The sequence below is a fragment of the Cavia porcellus genome, unplaced genomic scaffold (genome assembly GCF_034190915.1).
Source record: "Cavia porcellus strain 051 isolate PalLab524CR breed Dunkin Hartley unplaced genomic scaffold, mCavPor4.1 scaffold_5, whole genome shotgun sequence".
Taxonomy (NCBI): Eukaryota; Metazoa; Chordata; class Mammalia; order Rodentia; family Caviidae; genus Cavia; species Cavia porcellus.
Window position 1 is genome coordinate 17,275,859 of NW_026947488.1, and position 23,507 is coordinate 17,299,365.

The 23,507-nt window shown below is 47.9% G+C and overlaps 1 protein-coding gene across 3 annotated transcripts in view; it reads right to left on the reverse strand.

Moving 5' to 3' along the window:
* Ccn5 (cellular communication network factor 5) overlaps window positions 1-19,060 on the reverse strand; it is a 46,191-nt gene extending 27,131 nt beyond the window's left edge. The window contains exons 1-3 of one of the 3 annotated variants that reach the window (XM_063248288.1): window positions 18,794-19,060; window positions 7,808-7,981; window positions 3,405-3,512 (exon numbers count right to left, since the gene is read on the reverse strand). Coding sequence is in view for 2 of the 3 variants with exons in the window: in XM_063248286.1 (XP_063104356.1) it covers window positions 3,386-3,392 (7 nt within the window). In the remaining variant the exon portion in view is untranslated. Of the gene's footprint in view, window positions 1-3,385; window positions 3,513-5,491; window positions 5,509-7,807; window positions 7,982-18,793 lie in introns of those variants that run through there. The other 2 variants (XM_063248286.1, XM_063248287.1) reach the window with 2 other exon arrangements.
* Window positions 19,061-23,507: the final 4,447 nt, after the last annotated feature.

Consider the following 23,507-nt stretch of genomic DNA (forward strand, 5'->3'; position numbering starts at 1 on the left):
GCCCAGGGTCTGGAGAGGGTGCGGCTTCCCCAAGGCTCAGACTCAGGGTCACTGCTCTGTGTGGAATTCGGGTTCTGTTGCCCAGAACAGCTCCTCCTGATGCCTGGAATTGCACCACGAGTGACTCACGCCTTTGGGAAACTGCTGCCCTCTCCCCACAGAGTAATAAGAATAACAGCACCTCATGGCGCCACGCTTCAGTCTCTCTGTGCGTGGGCTGCTCTGAGGAGGCAGGTGGGGGAGGAAAGCTGAGCCCACATCCAGAAGCAACCTGTCCAGAGCCACAAGGCGAGCTGTGGCCAGCCTAGAGCCCAGCCTCTGCTTCCCAGCAAGCCCCTTCTCCACCTCCCAAAGGATCCCTTTGCTTAAACAGCTGCCCCTAGGATGTATACACCTATGCTCACAGCAGCACTATCCCAGTACCCAGAATGTGCACAACACCAGGTACCCTCTGGCTGGCAGTGGAGAAGCCAACTGCGGTGGGTCCATGCCACGGAAGGTTGTTTACTTGGAAAAGGAAGAATATTCTGACTCATGCTCCAACAGCGACAGACCTTGAGGACATTATGCTAAGGGAAATCAATTAGAAAAAGACCAATGCTGAGCCAATGCATTTAAATGCGGGGTCTAAGCACTGTAGCCAATTCATAGAGATGCAAGCAGAACTGCCAGGCTCTGTGGCAGAGGGGCGGGGCGTAGCGTTTAACAGATACTGAGCTTCCAGATGGTAACTTGGAAAGAGCTCTGTGACTGGACGCTGGCGAGAGTAGCACATTAATGTGAATGTGCTTAACACCACTGACCTGTCCACTTCAAGAAATGTTATGATGAGGCTGGGGACAAAGTTCAGTGGTAAAGAGCCTGTCTAGCATGCTTGAAGCCCTGGGTTTGAAACCCAGCACAGCAAGGCAAATTTAAGAAGTTAAATTTCTTTCTTTCTTTCTTTCTGTCTTTCTTTCTTTCTTTTTTCTTTCTTTCCTTCTTTCTTGTGAGGCAGGGTCTCACTATGTAGGCTGACCTCGAACTCATGGAGATCCTTCTGCCTCAACTTCCCAAGTGCTGGGATTATAGGCCTGTGTCACCATACCTGGCAAGAAGGTAAATTTATGTCATTTGTATTTTGTCAAAATTTAGTTTTTAAAAAATGCTGCTCCTAAGAGAAAGTGTGTTATTGTTGTATTGTAGTATTGTATTATTGTAGTATTGTTTCAATACTAGGCATTGAATACTGGTCCTTCACACTGAACTACATTCCCAGCCCCCCAATTTTAGCTTTTTTGACACAGGTTCTCACTAAGTTTCTGCAATCCTTTAGTTGGCCTCAAACTTGCAATCCTCCTGCTTCAGTCTCCCAGAGTGCTGAGATCACAGACAAGCCCTACCACTCTTGGGTAGGTCTCAACATTTCTAGAGACATAACTTTGTTGGCCATGATCCATCAGGAAAAGCCAGGGTATAGTCATTATAACAAAAACCCCCAAATCTGACTCAGAGACAGACAAGTAAGCACTGTATCACTCTGCCCTGTACTCTAACCTTACACCCCAGGAATCTTCATCTTTGTCATCCTATACCTCTCTAGGTCTGCTCAAGATAAGACAACAGAATTCAGTGTACTCAAACTTGGGTGGCTGAACTGTGTGGGACAATCAGTTCATCTCTCTGGCCCCCAATTATGCATCTGGGAATGGAGACGATAACAGAATGGAGGAGAAGCCATAGTGCGTGAGAAGCCTTTAGCACGGTGCAGAGTGTGTGGTCAGGCTCCGGGTATGATTTAAATCTTAAGCAGAGCCAGGCACCCAGGCAGGAAGGGAGCCTGAATGACCAGGGAGGGGCACTTTCCTCCACAGGGCCTTGTATCAGGGCTGGGGAATGGATGGGAGGGGAGCCAGGGGCTGCAGACACAGTCAGCTCTCGCCCCGAATACTTTTCTGCCTGATAATCTGTTTTCAATCTCTTGTTCTTTTTCCCCCCCTTATTCAAACTCACCCTGCCAACGAACAAGCATGCAAGTGTTTGTCAGCTCCCAATGTAGCTGACACTGAGCCCTTGGGAATGTCTGCTCGGCCTTGTGGGTCCCTGCCATCGCCTCGGGCCTGCCAGTCTGCACAGCTTTGCTTGCCCATGTCCTGTCCCACCACGCCAGGCCCTCTCTGCATCCAGCCTGACTCCATCCATCGTCTGCCAAGCCTTGGCCTCCGGCCTCGCCCTGCAGACTCTCTGACTTCCACCCTCCTCTAACACAAGCTACAGCCTCCCCAGTGCGTGTAGCCTGAATTCCCACCTCTGCCAGCTACTTAACTTTGAAGCAAGCAGCCACTTCTCTGCAAAGCCTGAGACATTCGTTAATTGATAGAGTATTTTCATTACTACTGCAGCAATGGAGAAACCATGGTCATTGTCCCCATTTTATAGATGAGTAAACATGAAAGGAATGGAGACTTCTCTCCTGAGGCCCTTGCACCTGTGGGCTCTGCTGCTGGCCAAGCCAGTGGGCCACACTGGCATGGACATCAGGAGGATCTTGGAGAAAGTACACAGAGAGATTGGCAAGCTCGCTGCGCCATTTCCTCTCCTGCTGGACACAAAACAGTTCTATGCTTCCAGCTTGTATGCTGGCCAAGCAAGGCCTTCTTTGCAGACAGAGCATCATAGGGAGCTCAGTTCTCCTGGCTTTCATACTGCAACGTAACTTTGTTTAGCCCTTTCCTCAAATCGGGGTGCTTTGGGGACTCTCTTTGGTTAACAGAATGTGGTAGAAACAATCTTGTATTAGTTCTGAGCCCAGGTCTGTCTGTCTGTCTGCCCATTTTTCTTCTTCTCTCCCTCTCTTCCTCCTCCCTCCCCACAGAGTAGGGCTGCTAGGCAGATAGTTAGATACTGGTGAGCCTAAGGGACCCCAAAATAACAGCTTTTGCCAGTTAAGGAGCAGAGACTTCAATGTGTGGTGCATTTATAATCATTTGTTAGGACTCAGATTTAAAGCGATCCCACAGAGCACAGTGAGTTAAGGTTACACACTGTGCGCAGTCCTTCTGATAACCTGGCCACCTGGCTGTTCAAATACACAGCAAAGCACACAGCATTCCTGGCCACTCTAGCCCACACCCATTGGGATCAGGAAACAAACACCTCTTTTAAAGACCCTCCTGCCATGAGCTGGGACCTGATTTAAACTTAGAATTTATCTTTCATAAATTTCTTCCACAAGTTTCTTATGTGATTAAACCCCCTGAGGAAATACAAACCATCCAAAGAGGACAAGAAGACATTTTGCAATTCCAAAAGTAGCTTTGAACTAAGATATTGACAAGCATTATAATTACCCTGGCTCCCTGAACCCAGGAGTAACTTGTGTGTCTAAAAACATATCCAAACTCACCCGGCATGGTAGCACACACCTGTAATCTCAGCACTTGGGAGGCTGAGGCAGGAAGATCATCATGAGCTCAAGGCCAGCCTGGGCCACATAGTGAGTTCGAGACCAGCCTGAACCCCATAAGGAGATCCTGTATCAAAGAAAAAAAAGTATCCAAACTCATACTCAGGACACTCAGGACTGATGCTCTCCTGGTACTGTCTTCTTGCTTGAAGGCATAACTCAAAATCTGCTTTATAGTAAACTCTACCTCTGCTTCTTGACTAAATTTTTTCATCAAGAGCACCAAGGACCAATAAAGAGAGAGGCAGAGGTGCCTCCTGCATCAGGACCTGATTTCTCAGTGATAGGCTCAGCCTGTCCCAGCAAACTTAGATAACAGATAATTCTATGGTCATACTGTGTCATAAACAGAATCTTAATTTAGAAATCAGAATGTCTAGACAAGCTGCCAGTCAAGCCCCCCAATCTGGCTGAGTGCAACCCTGCAGTCCCCAGCTTGAGCTGCCTGGGGCAGACTGTGCATGGCTCCTCCTCCCCTCCCTCACAGGAGGCCTGGGGTCCTGAGAGGATGGGGAGACAGGGCAAGGGTCTCACATGTGCTGCCACCAGCCTGGCTGCCTTTGAGGTCTCTGGACCTAGTGGACATCTAAGCTGCCTTCTATGTTGCAGGAACACGGAGATGGCCGTCCCCACAAGCCCTTCGAGCTTGGAGGTGCACTTCCCTTCCTGAGGTCCCTTGCCACTCCCTCCTCAGCCCTAAGGACTCCATGCCAACTCCAGCATCTTGGTGCTACCCCCCAACAAGGCCGTTGAGGACCGAATCCAGCCTGTCCCCTTACCTGCCTCTCATCCTTACACTTCACACGGATCCCATCTGATCCCACAACTCCCCCTCCCGCAAGCCTCCCTCTCACCAGCCACCCCGGAATACGGACATAGGTGAGGGAGAAGACTGGGAGATGGACCCAGTCCACCCTGTCGGAAGTCATTTTAGTGTGTGATCAGATCTGAAATGATACATCTGTGCCATTTCCTCATCTGGCATATGACACCTTGATGAACCTAGACACATGGAAGCAGGCATTCTCAGGTGGGAATGGAGCCCAGGGCCCCTCATGTGCTAGGCACACATACCACCCACGAGCTCTATTCCCAGCCCAATCTCCTCTTGGTTTTTATTAACCCAACACTCTTGACTATTTCCTTATTTTTGTTCAATACACACATCACCCTGCTTTATTGCTAATCGTGCTAAAATACATGACATAGTTTACTTCCTCAACCACTTTTAAAGGCACAGCCTGGTGGCACTGAGCCCATTCTAGTTGTTGTACAATTGTCACCACCGTCTGTCAATATAGTTAACAGCTGGGTGCAATGGCACATGTGAAAATCGTAGCTACTCAGGAGGCTGAGGCAGGAGGATCGCAAGTTCGAGGCCAGCCTGGGCAATTTATCAGGCCTGTCTAAAATAAAATAAAAAGGCCCAAGAATGTAACTCAGTGATAGAGTGCTTGCTTAGCGTGTGCAAGCTCTAGGTTAAATTCCAGTGTCACACACACACACACACACACACACGGTGTAAAATGGGGTGTAGCTCAGTAGTGAAGTGCTTGCCTAATATACCTGAGGTCCTGGATTCTGTCCATAGTGCAAACATATACATATATAATATGTGTGCGTATACACTACACTGTGTATATCATATCCTATAGCATCTATGTGCAGTGTATGCTATACAGTAACAGAATCCGGTACACAGTTCACGACAACAAAGCTTAGAGCTCGGGACCATCCACAGTTCCCAGTGCACCATAAAAGGTAGCGCAGGTCTGGAACTAGACCACGGGTGAACGTGCTCTGCCTGACTTTTGTGTGCATGCATTGTAAACTAGGTTTCCCAGGTCGCCTTCCTTAGGTACGAAAACAAGCTGCGTGTTCACCCACCGGGGGCGAGGCCTTCTCTCCACGCCTCCGCCCTGCAGCTTCGCTGGGTGGCTGAGCAGCCCTGCCCGTGACCCACGTGTCCCTGGTGAGGCACAGCCCTGAGCTCCTTGCCATGTTACAAAGCCCCTGCCTCGCGGTTTCTGTGGCCCGTCGGCTCACCTCATGCTGCTTTATGTCTCTCCGCACCCCTTCTGCGCTCTCCCCCTCCACGCAGCCCAGGAGTAAGTGGAGACTCCGGGTCAGGCATTTCACAAGTGCCGGCGCTTAAATTCTAGGGCATTCCGCCCCCTGCTGGCCAAACTGAGCTTTTCTTCCCCAACTTGGACCAGGAAAGGAAGCTCGCTGGGTAGCCAGGAAGCAGGGGGCCTTCTCTGGGGTCTGGGTCTTACCCCACCTCTACCATGTGCTGTTGTGAGACCTTGGGTGAGCAACCTCCTGTCTTGGTAAGAGTCACTATTTCCTTTGTAAGGTGGAAATAACCATCCCTCCCTCTCGCAGGGTCAGCAGAGGACTAATTAGGTGATAGGACCCAAAGATGCTGCATGGAGGGTGTGCACCGAACAAGTGCTACCTACTAGGTAGCTGGAAATCCTGCTTTCAGGAAGACGAGGGAAGTGGGGTTCAGCACAGGAAGCCGCTGGTGTGGCTGGGTGTCTGTGGCTCCACCACTGACCTGTCAACTTCTAGAGCTCGCTTTCCTCTTCTGTGGAATGGCCACCTCACTTTACAGATGTGAGGCTGCGCTGGGGACCTCACACCCATCTGGCCCCCCATGCTCGGGCCTTTCCCTTGCATCCTGCAGTATTGACCAAATCTTTACTCAACCACACCAAGGCACGGACTTCCGCTCCTTCCCAAGGAGCCTTGTGGATACCCAGGAGGGTCCTCTGGAGATGCGCTTCCTCTCCAAAGGGCACCCCAGTGAAGGGCACCATTGTAATCATGTCGCCAGCCCTTTGTACTGGGTGAAGGGAGTTTTATCTGAACCAGTCTGGCTCCAGCTGTAAGACCCCACTTCTTCTCACATTGGACTCTGACCTGACAGCTACACTCAGATGCCTCTTTTGCTCTAAGATGTCCATTGCCTACGGAGTAAATCCAGAGTTCTTACCCAGGAATTCAAAACCACTCGATCCTAATTTCAGGCTATCTGTGGAGGAAATAGATCCCTGGACCATGTGAGAACCACTTTAAAATCCTGCCTTTCCTCATTCACTAGTTCATTCCTCCATATCTTCACTCCATTTATTAAATACCAAATGTACTGTCATTGACTATATGAGAATATTACTCATCTATCAGGAGCAGAACAAGCTGATGTTTTAATTTTGCAAATTTTGTAAAGCATGTGTGACTGTGTGACTGCAGAGTCCCTCCAAAGCCTTGGAAGAAGACAGCAGCTAAGAAGTCATTTCGGATCTCTCAGTAACCCCACCTTCGTGTCTAAGCCTGACTTCCACCCCAGGGAGCCCTCCTGGCTCCTGGTCTTTGCCTGAGCTCCACGGGAAGGATTCCTGGCCCTGCCATCCACCAGCTATGCGACCTTGGAAGTCATTTCCCACCTCAGATTATTCATGTAATGTGGTGATCATGTGGTGAGTTGTCGCAGGTGTAAATTACATCAGGTGTCAAGAATACCTGCACGTGGTCTGTACTCTTGATGCAGCAGCTGTTATTATTGTAATTATTGGCCTCAGCTGCCACAGCTGTTGTAACTTCCATGACTCTGGCTCCCCAGCTCCTCGAGGGAGCCAGATGTTTGCTCTTCATGTCCACTAGAGGGTCCCAACAATCGCAAATCTTTCCAGCTGGCCTCAGCCTTCTCATTAAAACAGGGCTCCTGTAATTGGCTTCTGGGCTCAAAAGCAGCCCCCACCCCACCCCTCCGGTGAGAGCTTGGTAGGGGTCCTGTGTCCTGCCCTGGTGCTGGCTGTTGGGGGAGGGGATGTCAGCTATCCTGGCCCACAAGACTGCCTTAGTTCCAGTGGATAGAAAAGCTGCGGGATCATCTGGCCCTGAGTTCTACTTCAGCCTGTCCCAAACTGTCCTGTAACCTTGCAGGCAAAGAGCTCTGACTTCTGGATTTGATTCTTTACACTTACTGTATGATCTTAGGCAAGTGCCTTGAGTTCTCTGAGGCTGAGTTTCTTTAACTATTAAATGGAAATATTGTTTCCAAAGGGCAGGAAAATAACTTCTATATGCAGAAGGATGAGAGGGATAATCATGCTACTTATGTTGCCTTAGTCAAGTAAATTTGTTACAGTGTAATTAAAGTTTTTCCACTGAATAATGTATTCATTCATTTAAATGTTTTTACTGCGCATCTTGCAATGGGCCAGCCCCTGCCAGAGTTTATGGAATTGGCAAAAATGAAGCTAGTCATTACTAGGGGTTGTGTAATCCTGTCTCCCTCCACCACCACCTTTCCTTCCACCTCATTCCCCAAACTTTCTGTACGCTTGCATCACGCACCTTTACAGTGGAGGAAAACGAATTCCAGAAGCAGCACTGACTGAACATGTACTATGTGCAGACAGCTTCACTTTGTGCCTCCACGCAGGCAAGAGCCACGGCTGTGCTGTTCGCTGCAGTGTCCCAGTGCCAGCATCCTTCCTGGTGCACAGTAGGCCTTCCACAGACACTTGTCTAGTGGACAAAAGAAAGATTTGTGCAAAGTTTACAAATGAGAAAACTTTAGCTTTGAGGGTTAAATGACTTGTTCAGCACTCATGGAGTGAGACACAGGGCCAGCACCGTTGGACTCTGGATCCCAAAGTTCTTTTCCCCCACTGTCTGTCCCTCCTCACATCCTCACAGCCCTTTTGCCCAAAACAGCTTATCATGCAGGCATCTAACCCATAAAGCCCACTGGAGGAGCAAAGGGCTTTGCCACAGCGCCATGCTGCCCCCCAGTGGAGGATCCCCTGAGGACTCCGGGGATCTGGCCCATGCCCACTAGTGGGGTTCTGCCACGCAGGCAGGTGAGGCGAAAGTTGCCTCACCTGGAAGTTTGTGGGTGAGTTTCAAGTACAAGGCCATCCCTGCCCTTGGCACCTGGAGCCACTTGTCTGCGCCCCACCCACCCAGTCCTGCACACACCTGCCAGCAATGTTTTAAGGGTGCAGGGAGGAGGCCAAAGTAGGACTTTGGCCCCTTCTTGGCACCCTCTCTCCTACGCTGAGACGTGTCCAGTAGCATGCAGCCCGTGTGCACACAGGCCTGTGCACACACTGTGCATCCCTGTGCACATACTGGGTGTGATTGGTCGTGTGTGTGAGTGTGCATGTGTGTTGGTGGCAGCTGTGTGGCCCGCATTGCCCATGGGTACAGATGTGGATCTGAGCATACACTTGTGTGCAGCTCCGCATGCATATGGGTCATGGGGAAGCAAATGGGCACCTCCTTGTCCTGCCTCAGTTTTCTCACCTGTAAAATGGAAGCAGTCATGATACCTAACTGATGAACAAGGCACACAGTAAGGGCTGTAATATTGGCCTCTACTTACCAATCACCACAACATAATAGCCTTGAGAGGGGCTGGCTCAAGGAGGCTCCCCCTCTTTATTCTCAGGTCCGGAATTGTTTCTCCTTTCCCTTGGGTTTATGGTGCAAAGGCAATAGAAAGATAGGAGGAATTTGGGGGAAGGAAGTAAGGGAGACTGGAGGATTTGTTCCCCACCCAGAACCCAGCAGCGCCCCCACAAGAAGCTGATCCAGGTTTCCTGGCTCTTTTCCTGCCTTTGCCCATTAGCCAGCCCGACTGTGGCACTCAGTTCAGTGCTCAAAACACAGGTGGCTGCGTTGACAAGTTTTAAAGCTAGAACAACTAAACTGAGGACCTTCTCAGCCTGCCCTTCCTTGTATTTCGGGAGCATTTTCCATGTGACTGTCAATCTTTATGGTGAGGGGAGCTGGTAGAAGATTAGGGGTTCCCCAGGGCCCCCAAACAGAGACACTGTCAACCATTATGAAGAAACCACTTTAAGGACTGTGCTGTCACAGCGATGGACACCTGTTATCCATTCAAGATATCTTTCCTTGGGACAGGTCAGCGTTGTCACACTGTGAATGGGCATCCCAGGGTCTGTACGCCCCTGAACATGGACGGAATCCCTCTGGAGAAGATGGAAATTACCTTTTCAAACCAACACCGTGATGAAGGCCTAGAGTGTGAACCTCCATGGAACAGCATTTGCCTAACGTGCGTGAGGGGCTTGGTTCCATCCACAGCACTGCAAATTAGTAAATTCATAAACGAAAGCAGAAACTTCTGCACAGCCTTGCGAGGGGGGACAATTGAAAAGCTGGACAACAGCAAGTGTGGTTGGGGACATGGAGAAATCACAATTCTCATACGTAGCTGGTTAGAACGTAAAATGATGAGCTGCTTTGAAAAAAGCCTGGAAGCCCCTCAGATGGTTGAAATGAAGCTGCCCTAGGACCTGGCAGTTTGACTCTTAGGTTTATACCCAAGAGAAATGATATGTCTAGCTCAAGTTTTCGAAGCAGTATTATTCATAAAAGCAAAAATGGAAACAACCCAAATGTTCCTCTACTGATGAATGGATGTATTAAATGTGTCCTGTCCATACAAGGGAATATTACTCGGTGATAAAGGAAAGAAGCACCTGGTCAGTATGCTGAGTGAAAGAAGCCAGTCACAAAAGGGTACATACTGCATGGTTCCATTCACAGGAGTGCTCAAAACAGGCAACGTCATAGAGAAAGAAAGTCAGGAGTCTCTGGGGGCTGCAAGGGTCCTGCAGTGGGCTAGGTGAGGCCCACTAATGGGTATAGAATTTCTTCAGGGCAAGACAAATATATACTGAGTTGACACTGTCTTGGATTTGTATGGCATATGGGTTTCATCTCAATAAAACTAGTAATTTTTTAGAAGATGGAGACTCAAGGTGACAACAAAATATAAAGCAGCATTTTTTTTTTTTTTTTGGAACATGGACAACAGAATCAGGCAGGAACTTGTTCATTGCATTTGTCCTTCACAATACCCCTATTAGGTCTCTTCCCCTTTTCATAGATGAGGATACTGAGGCACAGAGGGACTTGGGAAGGAGCCCAAAGTCAGTCAGTTCTTCAGGGGCAGAGCTGTGATCCTGTGAACTGAGACCCATGCTCGATTTGAAGTCCTGCTGTTGCCTCTTTGGAAGACACCAAGAGCTGGTGTGCCAGACTGGTTGGACAGGTGAGCATGCAGCCACAGGACCAGGGGAGGGGACGGGTGGCAACTGGGGCTCCTCTCTCCCCTGCCCACTATCTGGCCTGGGCAGGCCAGAGCGCATGGTCAGGGCTCTTTATCTCTCCTTCACCCCTTATCTAAGCATCTCCCTGTCTCAGGCCCCTTCATGAGAAACTCAGCAAAGGGTCACCCCAGAAGCCCTGGGGCTGGTTTGCAAACAGAGCCAACTCAGCCCCTCCAAGGCAGCACTCATATGAGCCTGTGCAGCCAGTATTGGATGGAAAAATACATGTGTACCAAGATGTGTGGGTAAAGACGTTTATCACAGCATTGTTTACAATAGGGAAGACTGGAAAGAACCTAAATGGCCAGTGCTAGGTCACTGCTTAGCATGCACCAGGGCACAATGGGAAATTGCCGTGCAGCCCTTAAAAAACCTTTTTTGTTGTTGTTGTTGTTGTTGTTAAGAAAGTTCAAATGTGAGAGGTAGGCCCCACCCACTGCCACCCTCCTGTCATGGCAGCCAATTCCTGCAAGCACCATATTAAAGCACTAAAGGTCACCCAAGCACCCCAGGGTTTTTCCCTTCTCATACCTGCTCTTCCCTCTCCTGGCTTTGCTTCTGCTTCCCACCCTCTCACTGCTACCAGGTTCCAAAGATGTCTTAGCGCTCACCACCTTCTCCACGTCTGCTCTCGGCAGCCAGGGAAGGGAACAGGGCTGAGAGCCGGTGCAATGGGGCGGCCTGGGCGGTCGGGGCAGCTTTTCCCACTGCACTTAGTGCAAACATTTTCCCAGCATGCATTGCTCTACTACAGAAGATTTAAGACACAAAAAGCCAGGTGTGATGCTGCGTCCCTGTAATCCCAGCTGCTTGAGAGGCAGGAGAACTGCAAGCTCGAGGTCAACCTGGGCAACACAAAGATGTAGTCTCCAAAAAAAAGGAAAGAAAAGGGAGGCAGAAGAGAGGGAGGCAGGCCAGCCTCCTTTTTGCGGCCTTCAAGACTCCCCTGGGTCCTCCTCATGCCCACAATGCCAGCTTTTCTAATTCTTCTCACTCTGCTCCAGTCACACGGGCTACCTGGGTGCTTCCAGCCGGAGAAAGGGAAGGCGGACACCTCCAGGGCTCCAGCCCTGCCCCGTCTCCTCACTTCCTAAGTGGTCACCTAGCCAGTCTCCCTCTTCCCCTCCTCCTCTCCGCACTGCAGCCCATTGTGAGGGTCCCGTGAGGCCCCGGCTGGAGCATGTTTGATGAACCGTGCTCGGCGAACCGTACAGGACACTGCAGACATGAATGGTTGTTATTATAGTGGCTTTGAGAGCTGGTGGCCAGGATGATCAGGCAGGGCGGAAGGGCAGACAAAGGCTGGCTGTTCTGCTTGTCCTGGCTGGGCCTGGCTGCGCTGGCAGGTCCGGCTCTGTGATGATTGCCAGCAGGTGCAGCTTGGCCTTTTGCAGGGACCTGCGGGGGCTGGCAGAGCTTCTACATGGTCAGTGTCTGGTGACTGCATACTTGGCCTTCCTGAGCCGGCAGGGCCTGGTCAGGCCACAGGGAATCATCAAACCTGGGCCGCTCCTTTGTGGGTCTCTCTGTCTGCCACAGTCTTTACTTGCTGCCTGTTTAGAGATGCCAAAGAATCTGCTCCCAGGGCTTTCTCCGCTCTTACAGCCCATTCCTGTCCCCTTGGGGCTTCAGGGATGATTCAGGGAATGATTGGTGCCATTCACATAGCAGGCTACTATTCAGCTTTAAAAAGAAAGAGAACCCAGGCATGGGGATGCACACTTGTAATTTCACATATTTGGTGGCTGAGGCAGGAGGATTTCAAATTTGAGGCCTGCTCAGACAATTTAACAAAACCTTCCCTCAAAATAAATGAAAAAGGTCTGGGGATGCACCTCAGTGACAGGGCACCTGCCTAACAAGTGTGAGGCCTTGGGTTCACAAATAAAATAGAGAATTTTGACACATGTCACAAGAATGGAAGAACCTTGGAAACTCCAATCAGAATGGATCCATTCGGTATGGTTCCACTTGCTTGAGCAATCTAGAGCAGTACAGTTCCCTGGGGAAGAATGGTAACCAGCAGAGGCTTAGGGCAGGGGAAGGAGAAGCTCTTGCCCATGGGTGCAGAATTTCAGCTTTTCAAGATGTAAAAGTTCTGGAGATACATGGTACAACACTGTGAATGAAATTAACACTACTAAACTATACACTGAAACGTGTCTAAGATGGCAAATTTTGTGTGATGTGTATTTTACCACAACTATAAATTACAATGTGTGTCTACCTTAAATAGGGTTCTTATGCGATTTTAATACACACACACACACACAGAGCAAAAGCTATTGCCGAGTGTCAACCAATGGAAAAACAGGCTTGTAAAAACAAAAATATTACAGGGTTTTCTCATCCACATCATTCACCAGATCTGACATTGTGCAACTTCTGATTCCTTCCCAAAGTCCAAATGACCATGAATGGAAAATATTTTCAATCCACTCAGGACAGTGAGGCAAGGATGATAATGGGACCAAAGACACTCATTAAAGAGGACCTCCAGACCTGCTTCACAAAGTGGCCAGGATGATGGGATAAGTATATTGGAAGTGACAGAGAGTATTTTGAGGGGGATTAATAGCAATAAGTCTTTCATTGTGATAATCTTTAAAATTTTAAGTATATTTGACATAGATCAACTGTCAGTGTGGGCTCTATTTCCCCCTGTAATTCTATTGATTTTTAAGTAATTCTATCCAGTCTTGTTTAATACCTTTTGAAATGTTATTAGGCACATACATAATTATGACTATCAAGTCTTCCTGATAGGATGCCCCTTGAGACTATACTCTTAAGTAAAATAGATCCAATACACAAGTTTAAAGACTGCATTTTTTCTCTGGTGTGAAAAAAACCAGAATGTATAATAGACATTGGGAAATAGGAACAAAATGTTCAAATGGGAAGAGAAACTGGGAAAGGGACTGGGGGGGAAGAAGGAAGGGAAAATGGAAAAAAGAGACTAGAAGAAAGAAATGGAAACAAAGCTTTTATAAATAAGGAGGGGAAGAGGGCTGGAAGGGATGCGAGGGGATGGGGTAAAAAACGATTATATCATGCGTGGGTGCACATTCCTCGTGATGAATGTTATCATTATATATATCTAAAATATACCAATAAAATTAATTTTTAAAAAATCTTCCTGGATAAATGACCTTTACTAATTATAGAAAAAATAGATGTCATTCTTGCCTACACAGACTGGAATTCCCCCGTTCCAGCCCCTGTGGGGGTGGCTGAGGACCTGGCCTCTAATGTCAGAAAGCTGGATCGCACTACCCGGACGCTAGCTTCCTGTTTAACCTCTTAGGACCCCATCCTCTCCTCCGTGAGCTGGGCTTCACAATTTGACCCATTTCTAGGATTGCCATGGGGATTAAGGGTCCTGTGCGAAGTAAGCAGCCCATGTGTGTTAGCTGTTTTGAGCACTATCCTTATGTATTTAAGAGAAGTAGATAAATCTTTGCGATATAGATGAGAAGGATCCTGAACTCTGGAAGTCAAGCCAGAAGATGGTTTGCTGAAGGAAGTCTGGTTATCCTGGGTGCTCCAGTGCCGCCTTCTCAAAGTCTACAGTGCTATCGTGAAATAGAAAGAAGCAGTTCAGACTCAGTACAAGAGCAGGAGCCAAGGAGAACTGCAGTTAACAATCAGCTCAGCAGAAGAACTTCCCCAAACCAGAGTTTCAACCCATGATGGTAGAGACTTGTGGAGAGGAGTGAGTTCCCCATCCCAGGAAGAATGCAGGGCAGAGGCTCAGCGGTCAGGGGTCAGGGAGAGGATTGCCGTGCCAGTGGGGATTGAAGGAAATGAGTATTAACTCCTTGGTCTCGTTTGGTAAGGATCCCAAGTTTCCCTCCCATGTTTGGCAACAGAATCATCAAGAGTTCCCAGCTACTAATAACAGTGCTGTCCAAGGCGGTAGGTTACATAGTAACTGTAAACGTAAGCTTACATAATATTCATTTTAGGTTACATAACTATCACTGTTTACATGATTGGGACAATAGCATTTATAACAATTTCATTTCTATATTTCGGCCGTATACTGTTAGGATAACTTCTTCATAGGATCTTGATTTTGTCAGGCACTTTCTTTAGAGAAAAAAACTAATTTTGTCTTTTCTTGGCATTTTGATCAAAACTTTTCTATGGTTGACATTTTAGAAGAGTCTCAGCTTCTCAGCTCTTTATTGGGAGAGTCATAAAATTTTAGGATTCTTGTCAAAATTAGAAAACCATTTCTCAAGAGTGTCTCATCTAAAAGCTGTGAGATTTCCAGACTTTTCGTATTTCTTTGATTATTAATTTTAAAAACTCTTTGAACTGGGGCTGGGGATTTAGCTCAGTGGCATAAGCGCCTGCCTCGCAAACAGGCAGTCGTGAGTTTGATCCCGGGTACCGATAAAAAGGAAAAAGACAAAGACAAAAACAAAAACCTCTTTGAACTGATATCACTTCTTAATCAGTTTGTTGTCAGCATCGCTGTGTATTTTGACTTCTGTTATTTCCATCTGTGGTGCTCTTCCATGGCAGCTCTTCCTTAGCTACATCACAAAAAATGTCCCCACCACTCCATTAACACCCAAAAAGAGGGGCGGTACGGTGGAGAGGGAAGTTGGAGAGGCCAGAGGAAGCATTCTCCATCAATTACAGTTACAATATCTGAATTTGGCAAATTCTACAAAAGCAAGTGATTCCAAGTGCATTCTGCTGCATCTCTCTCGGGTCCCTGGAAGGCATTTGACACATGAGCAGCTCTAAGGTTTAAGTTTTGTGATGTTCATAGGTGTTGTACTCAGAGTTGTAGAGAGAACAGTTTCAGGGCACAGAATTTATATTATTATTTTATGACAGTCATGCAGTTACATATGAGAAAGTCCAGAAAATTTGTCCACAACACTGAAGATCTAGACTATTCAGCCAAGGGCCTGGATCCCACAGTAATGTCCTGCATGAATCCAGCTGAAGAGCTAGAGCCCTGACAAGCCTCCCATGAGTCCAGCTGGAGGTCTAGAGCCCACAACAGGGACTCATTGCCAGTCTGTTTTGTGGATCTACGCTGGGAAGGCCCAAAGGTTAGTGGTGGAAGCTAGAAAATCTGTGCCAGTGGGGTGAAGGAGCTATGCTGGTAAGTTGAGGGTTCTATACTGGAGCCAAAAGGTCACACTCAAAATAAGGACCAGGTCTGCCCTGAAAAGCACCACAGCCATCCTCAGTGACAGTGAAGTCCTGAGCTCCTCTGACAATGAGAACAGCTGAGTACATGCCAGGAAGCCAGCGTGACAAGTGTCTCCTGGAGATTAAACGGCACATATCTTCCCCTCCAGAGCCAGGAAGCTATGCTCAGTGTAAGGACTAGAGCTCCCCCAAAGTGAACCCAACCATTCTCAGCAACAAGGTCCTGTGCTCCTCTGATAATAATCCATACTGGGGAAGCCAACATGACGAGCTCCTCCAGGAGAACCAATGGCTCAAAACAACAACACTTAGGAGAACCCACAATGCCTTGCTCTTCTCCACGTCTCTATTTATGCTGGCAACTTTCCTCAGATGGCCCATCTACACAAAGCACCACACTGATTTAATTCAGCTGGTGCTAAGTTGATCACCAGTTTTTAATCCATAACCGTGGGAAATCTGGCAAATCCACACTGCCCAGAACGAAATCCCTGTTCTCCCACCCTGATGGGCCTGGTCACCGACTCCCCAGCGTCCCCTCCACTCGAGCACCACTTCCTCCAGGACAGGTTAGCTGTCTGTACCCCCACGCTCCTCCTTTCCTTGGGGCTAGGCAAGCCTGCAGTCTTCTGGGGTGAACACACATGCCAGGGACTTCAACATTAAAAGTAGAACAGTCTTCAAGACTATAAAATGAGGATAACACAGCAGGAGATAGGAGGGTGGCTCAACCTCCAAACATTATACAGTCAGCAGAGATAACAGAAAGCCAGAGCGAACCCACAAGATCATTAAAATCAAAGCCAGGGAGGGAAGGGGGTGAGTGATCTGCCCTGCTCCAAAGCCCAATTAGGGAATTTCCCAGGGACAAATTTAAGGTAGTAAAGGGACAAATACATAGGCAGACTAATCATTAAATAACCTGCAGTTACCTTTACTGTTAGCACAGTAAAAAACCCACCCCAGGATGGAGACTTAAACACACAAGGTGGTAGTGCGCCGTGCTGCATGGACACGAGAGAGAATGGCACAGGCCGTTTAGAAACTCTTCCTCAGCGTGTGAAGACTCTGAGGTCAGGTCCCTGCCTGCCTCATAGATGCCATAAAAGTCATGCACCCCCATACCCCAAGTGTCCTGTCCCCCATAGCCTTCTTTTTCCTTTGCACCTGAGCTAATGAAAACCTTGCAGGCATGCTGCCTCTAGTATGTAATCCCAGCACTCTGGGAGACTGAGGCAAGAGGATCAGAAGCCCAGCCTGGCAACTTGGCGACTTCAGTGAGACTGTCTTAAAAGTAAAAATTGCTAGGAATGCAACTCAGTAGTAAAATGCTCCTGGGTCCAATTCTCAATACCACTGGGAAAAAACAAAAGAACAAAACCTGTTCCTCTACCAAGGTGGTTCTCTGTCTGGTTCTCTGCTAGAAACACAGGAACTGCCAGGGGTGGTAATATGTGCCCTAATCCCAGCTACTCAGGAGGCCAAGGCAGGAGGATCATAAAATTGAGATTATGCAACTTAGTGACTCCCTGTCTCAAAATAAAAAATAAAGCTTTGGAATATAGCTTAGTGGTACGGGACCTTGGCTCAGTCCCTGGTTTTGGGGTGGTGGGGGGAGGCAGTAGACAAAGAAAGAAAGAGAAAAAGGAAAAAAAGAAAGAGAGAGGGAACTCACTTCTTCTCTGCAGGCCAAGAGGTCTCAAGCCCCCACCCCACCCAGGGCCTGCAAAACCTCTGCTAACGCTTCTTTGTGGGTGCTGCCTAGAAGATGGACCTGGTCATCCCTGTAATGTGGTGCTGGAATGAGCCTGGGTTCCTCCCTCTGCCTGTGCACTGGAGAGGTCAGAAGGCAGCTGTCCGCGCATCTGGAGTTCCTCTTACACGGGGCCAGACTTTCCCACCGCCGGACCCTAGCATGAGCCTGGCCCAGGGTCACATTCTGCAAACGCTGGCTGAGGATTAAGGGACCGTCTGGAAGCCTCATCTGTGAGGTCATCAGCCCCGGCTCACCCCAGGCGCAGCCTGAGAACAGGAAGCAAAGCCCTGCATGCCAGACTCTTCTCCGTGCTGCTCTTGCTTGCTGGTCCCCTGCAGGACAGGCGCCATTATCCCCAGATCACCGAGGGGAGCCTGAGGACCAGCCTAGAATTCTTCACTTCTAAATGGAATGCTCAGGCAAAACAAACACACAAAACAAAAACCTCCAGGATTCGTTTTGTTTTTCAGAGCCCCCCCCCCAAGACTAGGGATTGAAACCAGGCCTCACACAAACCACTGAGCTGTCTCCCAGCACCTAAAATTTAATTTTAAAATCAAACACTGTGTCTGTCAGGCATAACACACACTCATAATTCTGTGCCTCAGAAGGCTGAGGCAGGAAGATTGTGAGTTTGTGGCTAGTTTCAAGAACACAGCAAGACTCTTAAACAAAACAAAACAAGTATTTTCTACCAGAGGTAAAAATTCCTTCAAGTTTTTCTGATCATCTTCTTTCCTTGCAGGCTAATACGGGGCCAGGCATGGAGTCAAAGTCCAATAGATGTTTGTTGAAGGACTCTGTGAATAAAAGAAATCAACCATCTCACGAATCATTGCCTGTCTCTATAGAACCACAGCTCATTCGGGTAAAGTAAGACTCTAACCGAGAGTCACAAGCAGTGGCCAAACTTGTGGCCAAATGGTTAATGAACAATTGTTTTGTTTTGTTTTTTGAGATAGTATCTTACTATGTAGCCCCAGCTGGCCTTGAACTCATGGTGATCCTCTGCCTCAGCCTCCTGAGTGCTGGGATTACAGGCATGTGCCACCATTCCTGGTTGAACAGGTATTATTCAACCCATACAATTTTTTTTATGAATTGAATTTTTTGACAGTATTTAAAAACTAGAAGATACCACAAAAAAATCCCAGTTTGCAGCAGACTTTGGCAAGCTTTCACCAAACCCTTGTCCTCTTCCAGACACACAGCTAGATGGCCTTTCCCAGCCTTCCTTGCGGTTAGTTGGGCCCCTTGGCTCACCCTGCCAATGATCTGTAGCTGATGTAAGCCGAATCCCCTTCTTGCCGGGTCCCTCCAGCCTCCCCACAGTCCTCCACAAGCTTCCTGTCTGGTAGGCAGGTGCAGAAGACCCAGAGGACGCTCCTGGGCCCTGGGACAGCAGAGCTGCCCAGGGAAAGGGGTTGGGGCTCACCCTCAGCCCTGGAGGGCCGTACAGATCCACCTTGGCCTGGGAAGTGGGGGAAGAGCTGGAAAGGTCCTGGAGGGAACTCAGTGCTCCTTCTGGGTCTCTCTTCCTCTTAGGAAAGGGCTCACACCCTTAATTGCTGAAGTTTCTGTCCACAGGAGGCCAGAGCCAAGCTTCCCTCCCAGGAAAATCTGGAAAGAACCAAATTTTCAGACTAACTCCATGTGGAGGTGGCTGGGCCAAGAATGTGTCTCAACAGGGCTGGCAGGGACTTTATGACCCTGGACAGCAGGGATCCCTGGAGGACCCCTCACCATAGTTGGGCTGAGCTCAGGGGAAGATTTTCTTCTCCTCTCAAAGACACTGTAGTTCCCTGATGTTCTGTTGAAACAAGCATTTCCTATAGCTCTCAGAGAGCGCACACCCAGAGGACACACCCTGGACCTCCCTCTGACTCTTTTTGGCTGGTAGCTGTGCCACGTAGATGTCTGTGGGCGCCCAGGCAGAGGGGTCATGGAGTTCCTCTGGATGTTGCTATCTCCCCTGCCAGACCAGGTGACTGCCTGGATCCCATGACAGCCTTGCCAATGACACGGCCATCACATTCCCACAACGTGCGTATTCTCCCAGGCTGGGGACCAGCTGGCTCTCCCAGCTGAGGCTGGAAAGATGCTCAGAGTCTTAAACTGGAAAGCAATATCACCTTCCCCCTCCCCCTTCTTCCCCTTCCCCCTCCCCCTCCCCCCCCCTTCTCTCCACCAGTCACAGCCTTCTGGAAGGAGCAGGGAGATATCACTGCGAAAGCCGGGCAGAGAAAGAGGAAAGCAGTGCCCCTCAGCCTTCAGAGGTTGCTGAGAAAAGCCTTGCTGGAAAACTCCAAGACTCCAAGGAGGCCTGGGACACCAAAGCTCTTACTTAGTTGCTCTTAAGGACAATTAGACAGCAGTCACACCAGATCCGCATTACAGGACAGCAGTAGTAAACCCTCACATGGATTGTAATCCCTTCTCCCCACTTCTGAGAGGCAAAATCTTCTGGGCAAAATAACCCAAGTTATTCTGGGACATCAGAGTTTAGGTTGTCAGCCTAAAGCATCTGACATAAATGTGTAAGAGAGGGGGTACACTTAATCCAAGAAATCTAGGAAAGCATTTATTTTAGCTACCCAGAAACAGTGGTCTAACATGACATTCAAGGAGTCTGAGCTTAAAAATGTGTTGATATAGAATTACGCAAGTTGTTTGTTATAATTGCTTTGGCAATAAAAATATAATACCATCAAATGGGCATTGTGATGCATGCCTGCAACCCCACTTACTAAGGTGGCTGAGGCAGGAGGATCCCGAGTTCTAGGCCAGCCTGGCAAAAAAATAAAAAAGGCTAAGGATGTAGCTCAGTGGTGGAGTGCCCATGGGTCCAACCCTAGTACCTCAAAATAATTAGCATGGATCAGTAATGTGCATGTATGTTACACATTCCTAGTCAGATACGGTGATAAATAGGAACGAGGCAAGGCATTCTCTAAACAAACAAACAAAAATCTTTGGCAATACCATACCAGGAATTGAAACCAGAGCTTCCACACTGAGCTATATCCTCAGTCTTTTTTATTTAAGATAAGGTCTCCTTGTTCGACTAAGTTGCCCAGACTGGGCTCAAATTTATGATCCTCTTGCCTCAGATTCCGAGAGTGCTGGAATTATATATAGGTCTATGACACCACACCTGGCCCATTCTTCAAATTACTACTCCAGTGGTGTCAGCACGTCTTCCAGGAACTAAAATGAAATGCTTCGTGATTAAAATTACTTAGATCATGAGACTTCAGAATCTGGGTGGCCAGGACAACTTTCCCACAAGCATGTCCTGCAGCCTGAAGGAATCTGCAGAGTCTCCTTGTTTATTAATGTTTTCACCTCCCACTTTTGATCCAGATCTTTTCACTGAAAACAGTGATGACTGATTATTGTTAACAAATTGTGGAAAACCTCCTTATCTCTACGAAGGCTCATTCCTGGGCAGTCACGTACCACATAGGAGGGAGAGGAGGCTGCGGGTGAGGAGGGCTGAGTTGCAGGCAGCATTAGGTGTCTCAGGGTGCATCGGGCCTTGGTTGCACAAGGGTGCTCAGTTCCTGCGTCATGCCCAGTCTTCAGGCCACCCCTAATTCTGGTTTCAGTAGCAGGACTGAAATGGCGGGGTTACACAAAACACAAGTATCTGAAAGCAAGCAAGAATGAACAGGCTGTGGGGTCCAGCAAAAGAACACGCTGAACTCGTGATCTCAGGACTGTCCCTACTGCCGAAGACCACCAACTAAGAATTACGCTGGAGTCCAAGAGTCAATGTGTACCCAACAGGAGGAGTCCGGAAATGGTTTAAGGTGGGAAGGACCATTGGTACCCATCAGGACCACCATAAAAGTCAACTCCAATTTGAGTAAATAACCCTCTGACAAAATCGGAAGGGAAGAAGCAACCTCAATGCTTGCTTAAAGTTGAAATCCCCAGCGGATTTTATCTTCAGGATATTGCAAAAAACCACAGAATCCCTAAACAATTTACCCTAAAGTGAAGAAAAATTTTTCACTATTTGTAGTAGGGAAAAATTAGTACTTTAAGCCATGTTTTAACACAGATGTCTGAATTTTTGTTTTGCATTACTTTATAAAGGCTTAATTTAAAAAACTATAAATAATTCTCTTTGGTTTTGACTAATCCTGCTCAGATATAAATTTCTTTTATAAAGTTCATTGTGCATGAACCTTATATAACTTGCTTAAATGTTTATTTTTTTTCTAATACACATTAATATTCTACCTAGGGACAAAAATTTACTTTCCTTTTTTTTTTCTTTATCATTTTGATCATACAAGATTTTTGTCACAAACAGATATTCTTTATATCTTTTTTTTGCCAGAAATACATCCTCATACCTACAATTCTTTTTATTATTACTGATTTCTTACTATGTTTTCTTCCTGGTTTGTGTCTAGATTTCCCCCAAAGCCTCATGCGGTCACAGGGTTTTTTGAATCTAGTGTGTATTATTGATTCGTGGTGCAGTGCTGGGTTTCAGGGTGCAGCCCACTGATTTGGCATGGCGCCGCCCTAATCGCAGTAGACTGGACGCAGTATGAGACTGGAAGAGGCCTGTCTTCCTCTCCCTTGTTGCTTTTGCTGACTTCAACTGCCATAAACAGTTACCCCTCTGCCATGCTGCCTTGCCTTGGACCCGACCCATTATGGACTGAAACCTCTACAAACTGTGAGCTAAATAAACCTTTCCCCCTAGGTGTCGGGTATTGCTAAACCCATATTCAGACAACTAGCCCCTCTTGCTGTGCAGCCCCCACACAGGCCTGGAACCCGACAGGGCAAGCTGTGACTGCCGTGTACTTGGAGCACAGCCTGGACAGCATGGAAAGCATTTCCTGCAAGCTGCAGAGGAACTTCTGCTGGTGCAGGAGCTAGACCGGAGTGCAGAAGTTTCTCGACTGTATCTTCGTCAGCTAAGAAAGCAAAGCTCGACACTCTGGCCGTGGAGCGATCTCTGCAGTGAACCCTCCTCCCCGTGCAGCAGGGGGGACACCGGCAGAAGACCAGAGGCCTACAGTTCGTGCACCGAGTGCAGCAGCGAGCAGCTCCGCAGCCAGGCGGACTCAGGCTCCAGGCTGACCAGGTCGGGTCTGAGCAAACTGGACGACAAGGGCTTTGCAGCCCTGGAGGAGGAGGCTTGAGAGGCACTCCTTGATGATTTAAGGTTGTTCGAGATTAGGGTCACCAAGTCACTCTACTGCTGGTTTTAGGCAACTCAGAATACCGTTGGCTCCTTACAATGTTAAACCAAGCCTGGCCGTGGTGATGCATACCTGGGAAGCTGAGGCAGGAGGATGGTGAGTCTGAGCCCAGCCTTGGCCACTAGGTGATTTTGCAAAACCCTGTCTTAAAGTAAAAATAAATAAGTAAACCTATAAAATTGAAAAGGGCTGGGATGGATGTAGCTCAGTGTGAATGAAGGTCCAGGCTGAGGGAGCCTGAAGTGATGATGCCCAGAAGTGTTCCTGTGGCCTCTTCCCTTTCTGTGCATGACCTCTGACCTTAAACAGCCATGATCAGAGTCTTCCTGCTGAGGATTTAACTCAGTGGCACAAGCAAGCATGAGATCATGAGTTCAATCCCTGGTACCAAAAAAATAAAAGAAAAGAAAAAAAGACCCTCCTATTGAATATATATAGAATCTCCACTAAAATTCCTTTGTTTAGGGAGAACATTGCTTTGCAAATAACCCCTGTGTTCTGTCACAAGAAAACCGTATCCACTGTTTGATCTCTCTGTTGCTTTGCACTGACCGAGACGCAAACCCATCACATTCAGTTATAGGACCTCTGAATTAGACAAAATTACTGCTCATGAGTATTTTTACTTATTTAGAAATAACCTTAGACAGCTAATGAAAATTACTTAACTTGGTGTAGCATTACCTTTAGATTTTCAGCTACCGAGAAAAGCTTTGAAAGTATGCTTTAGTAATAAATCCAAAATGTAC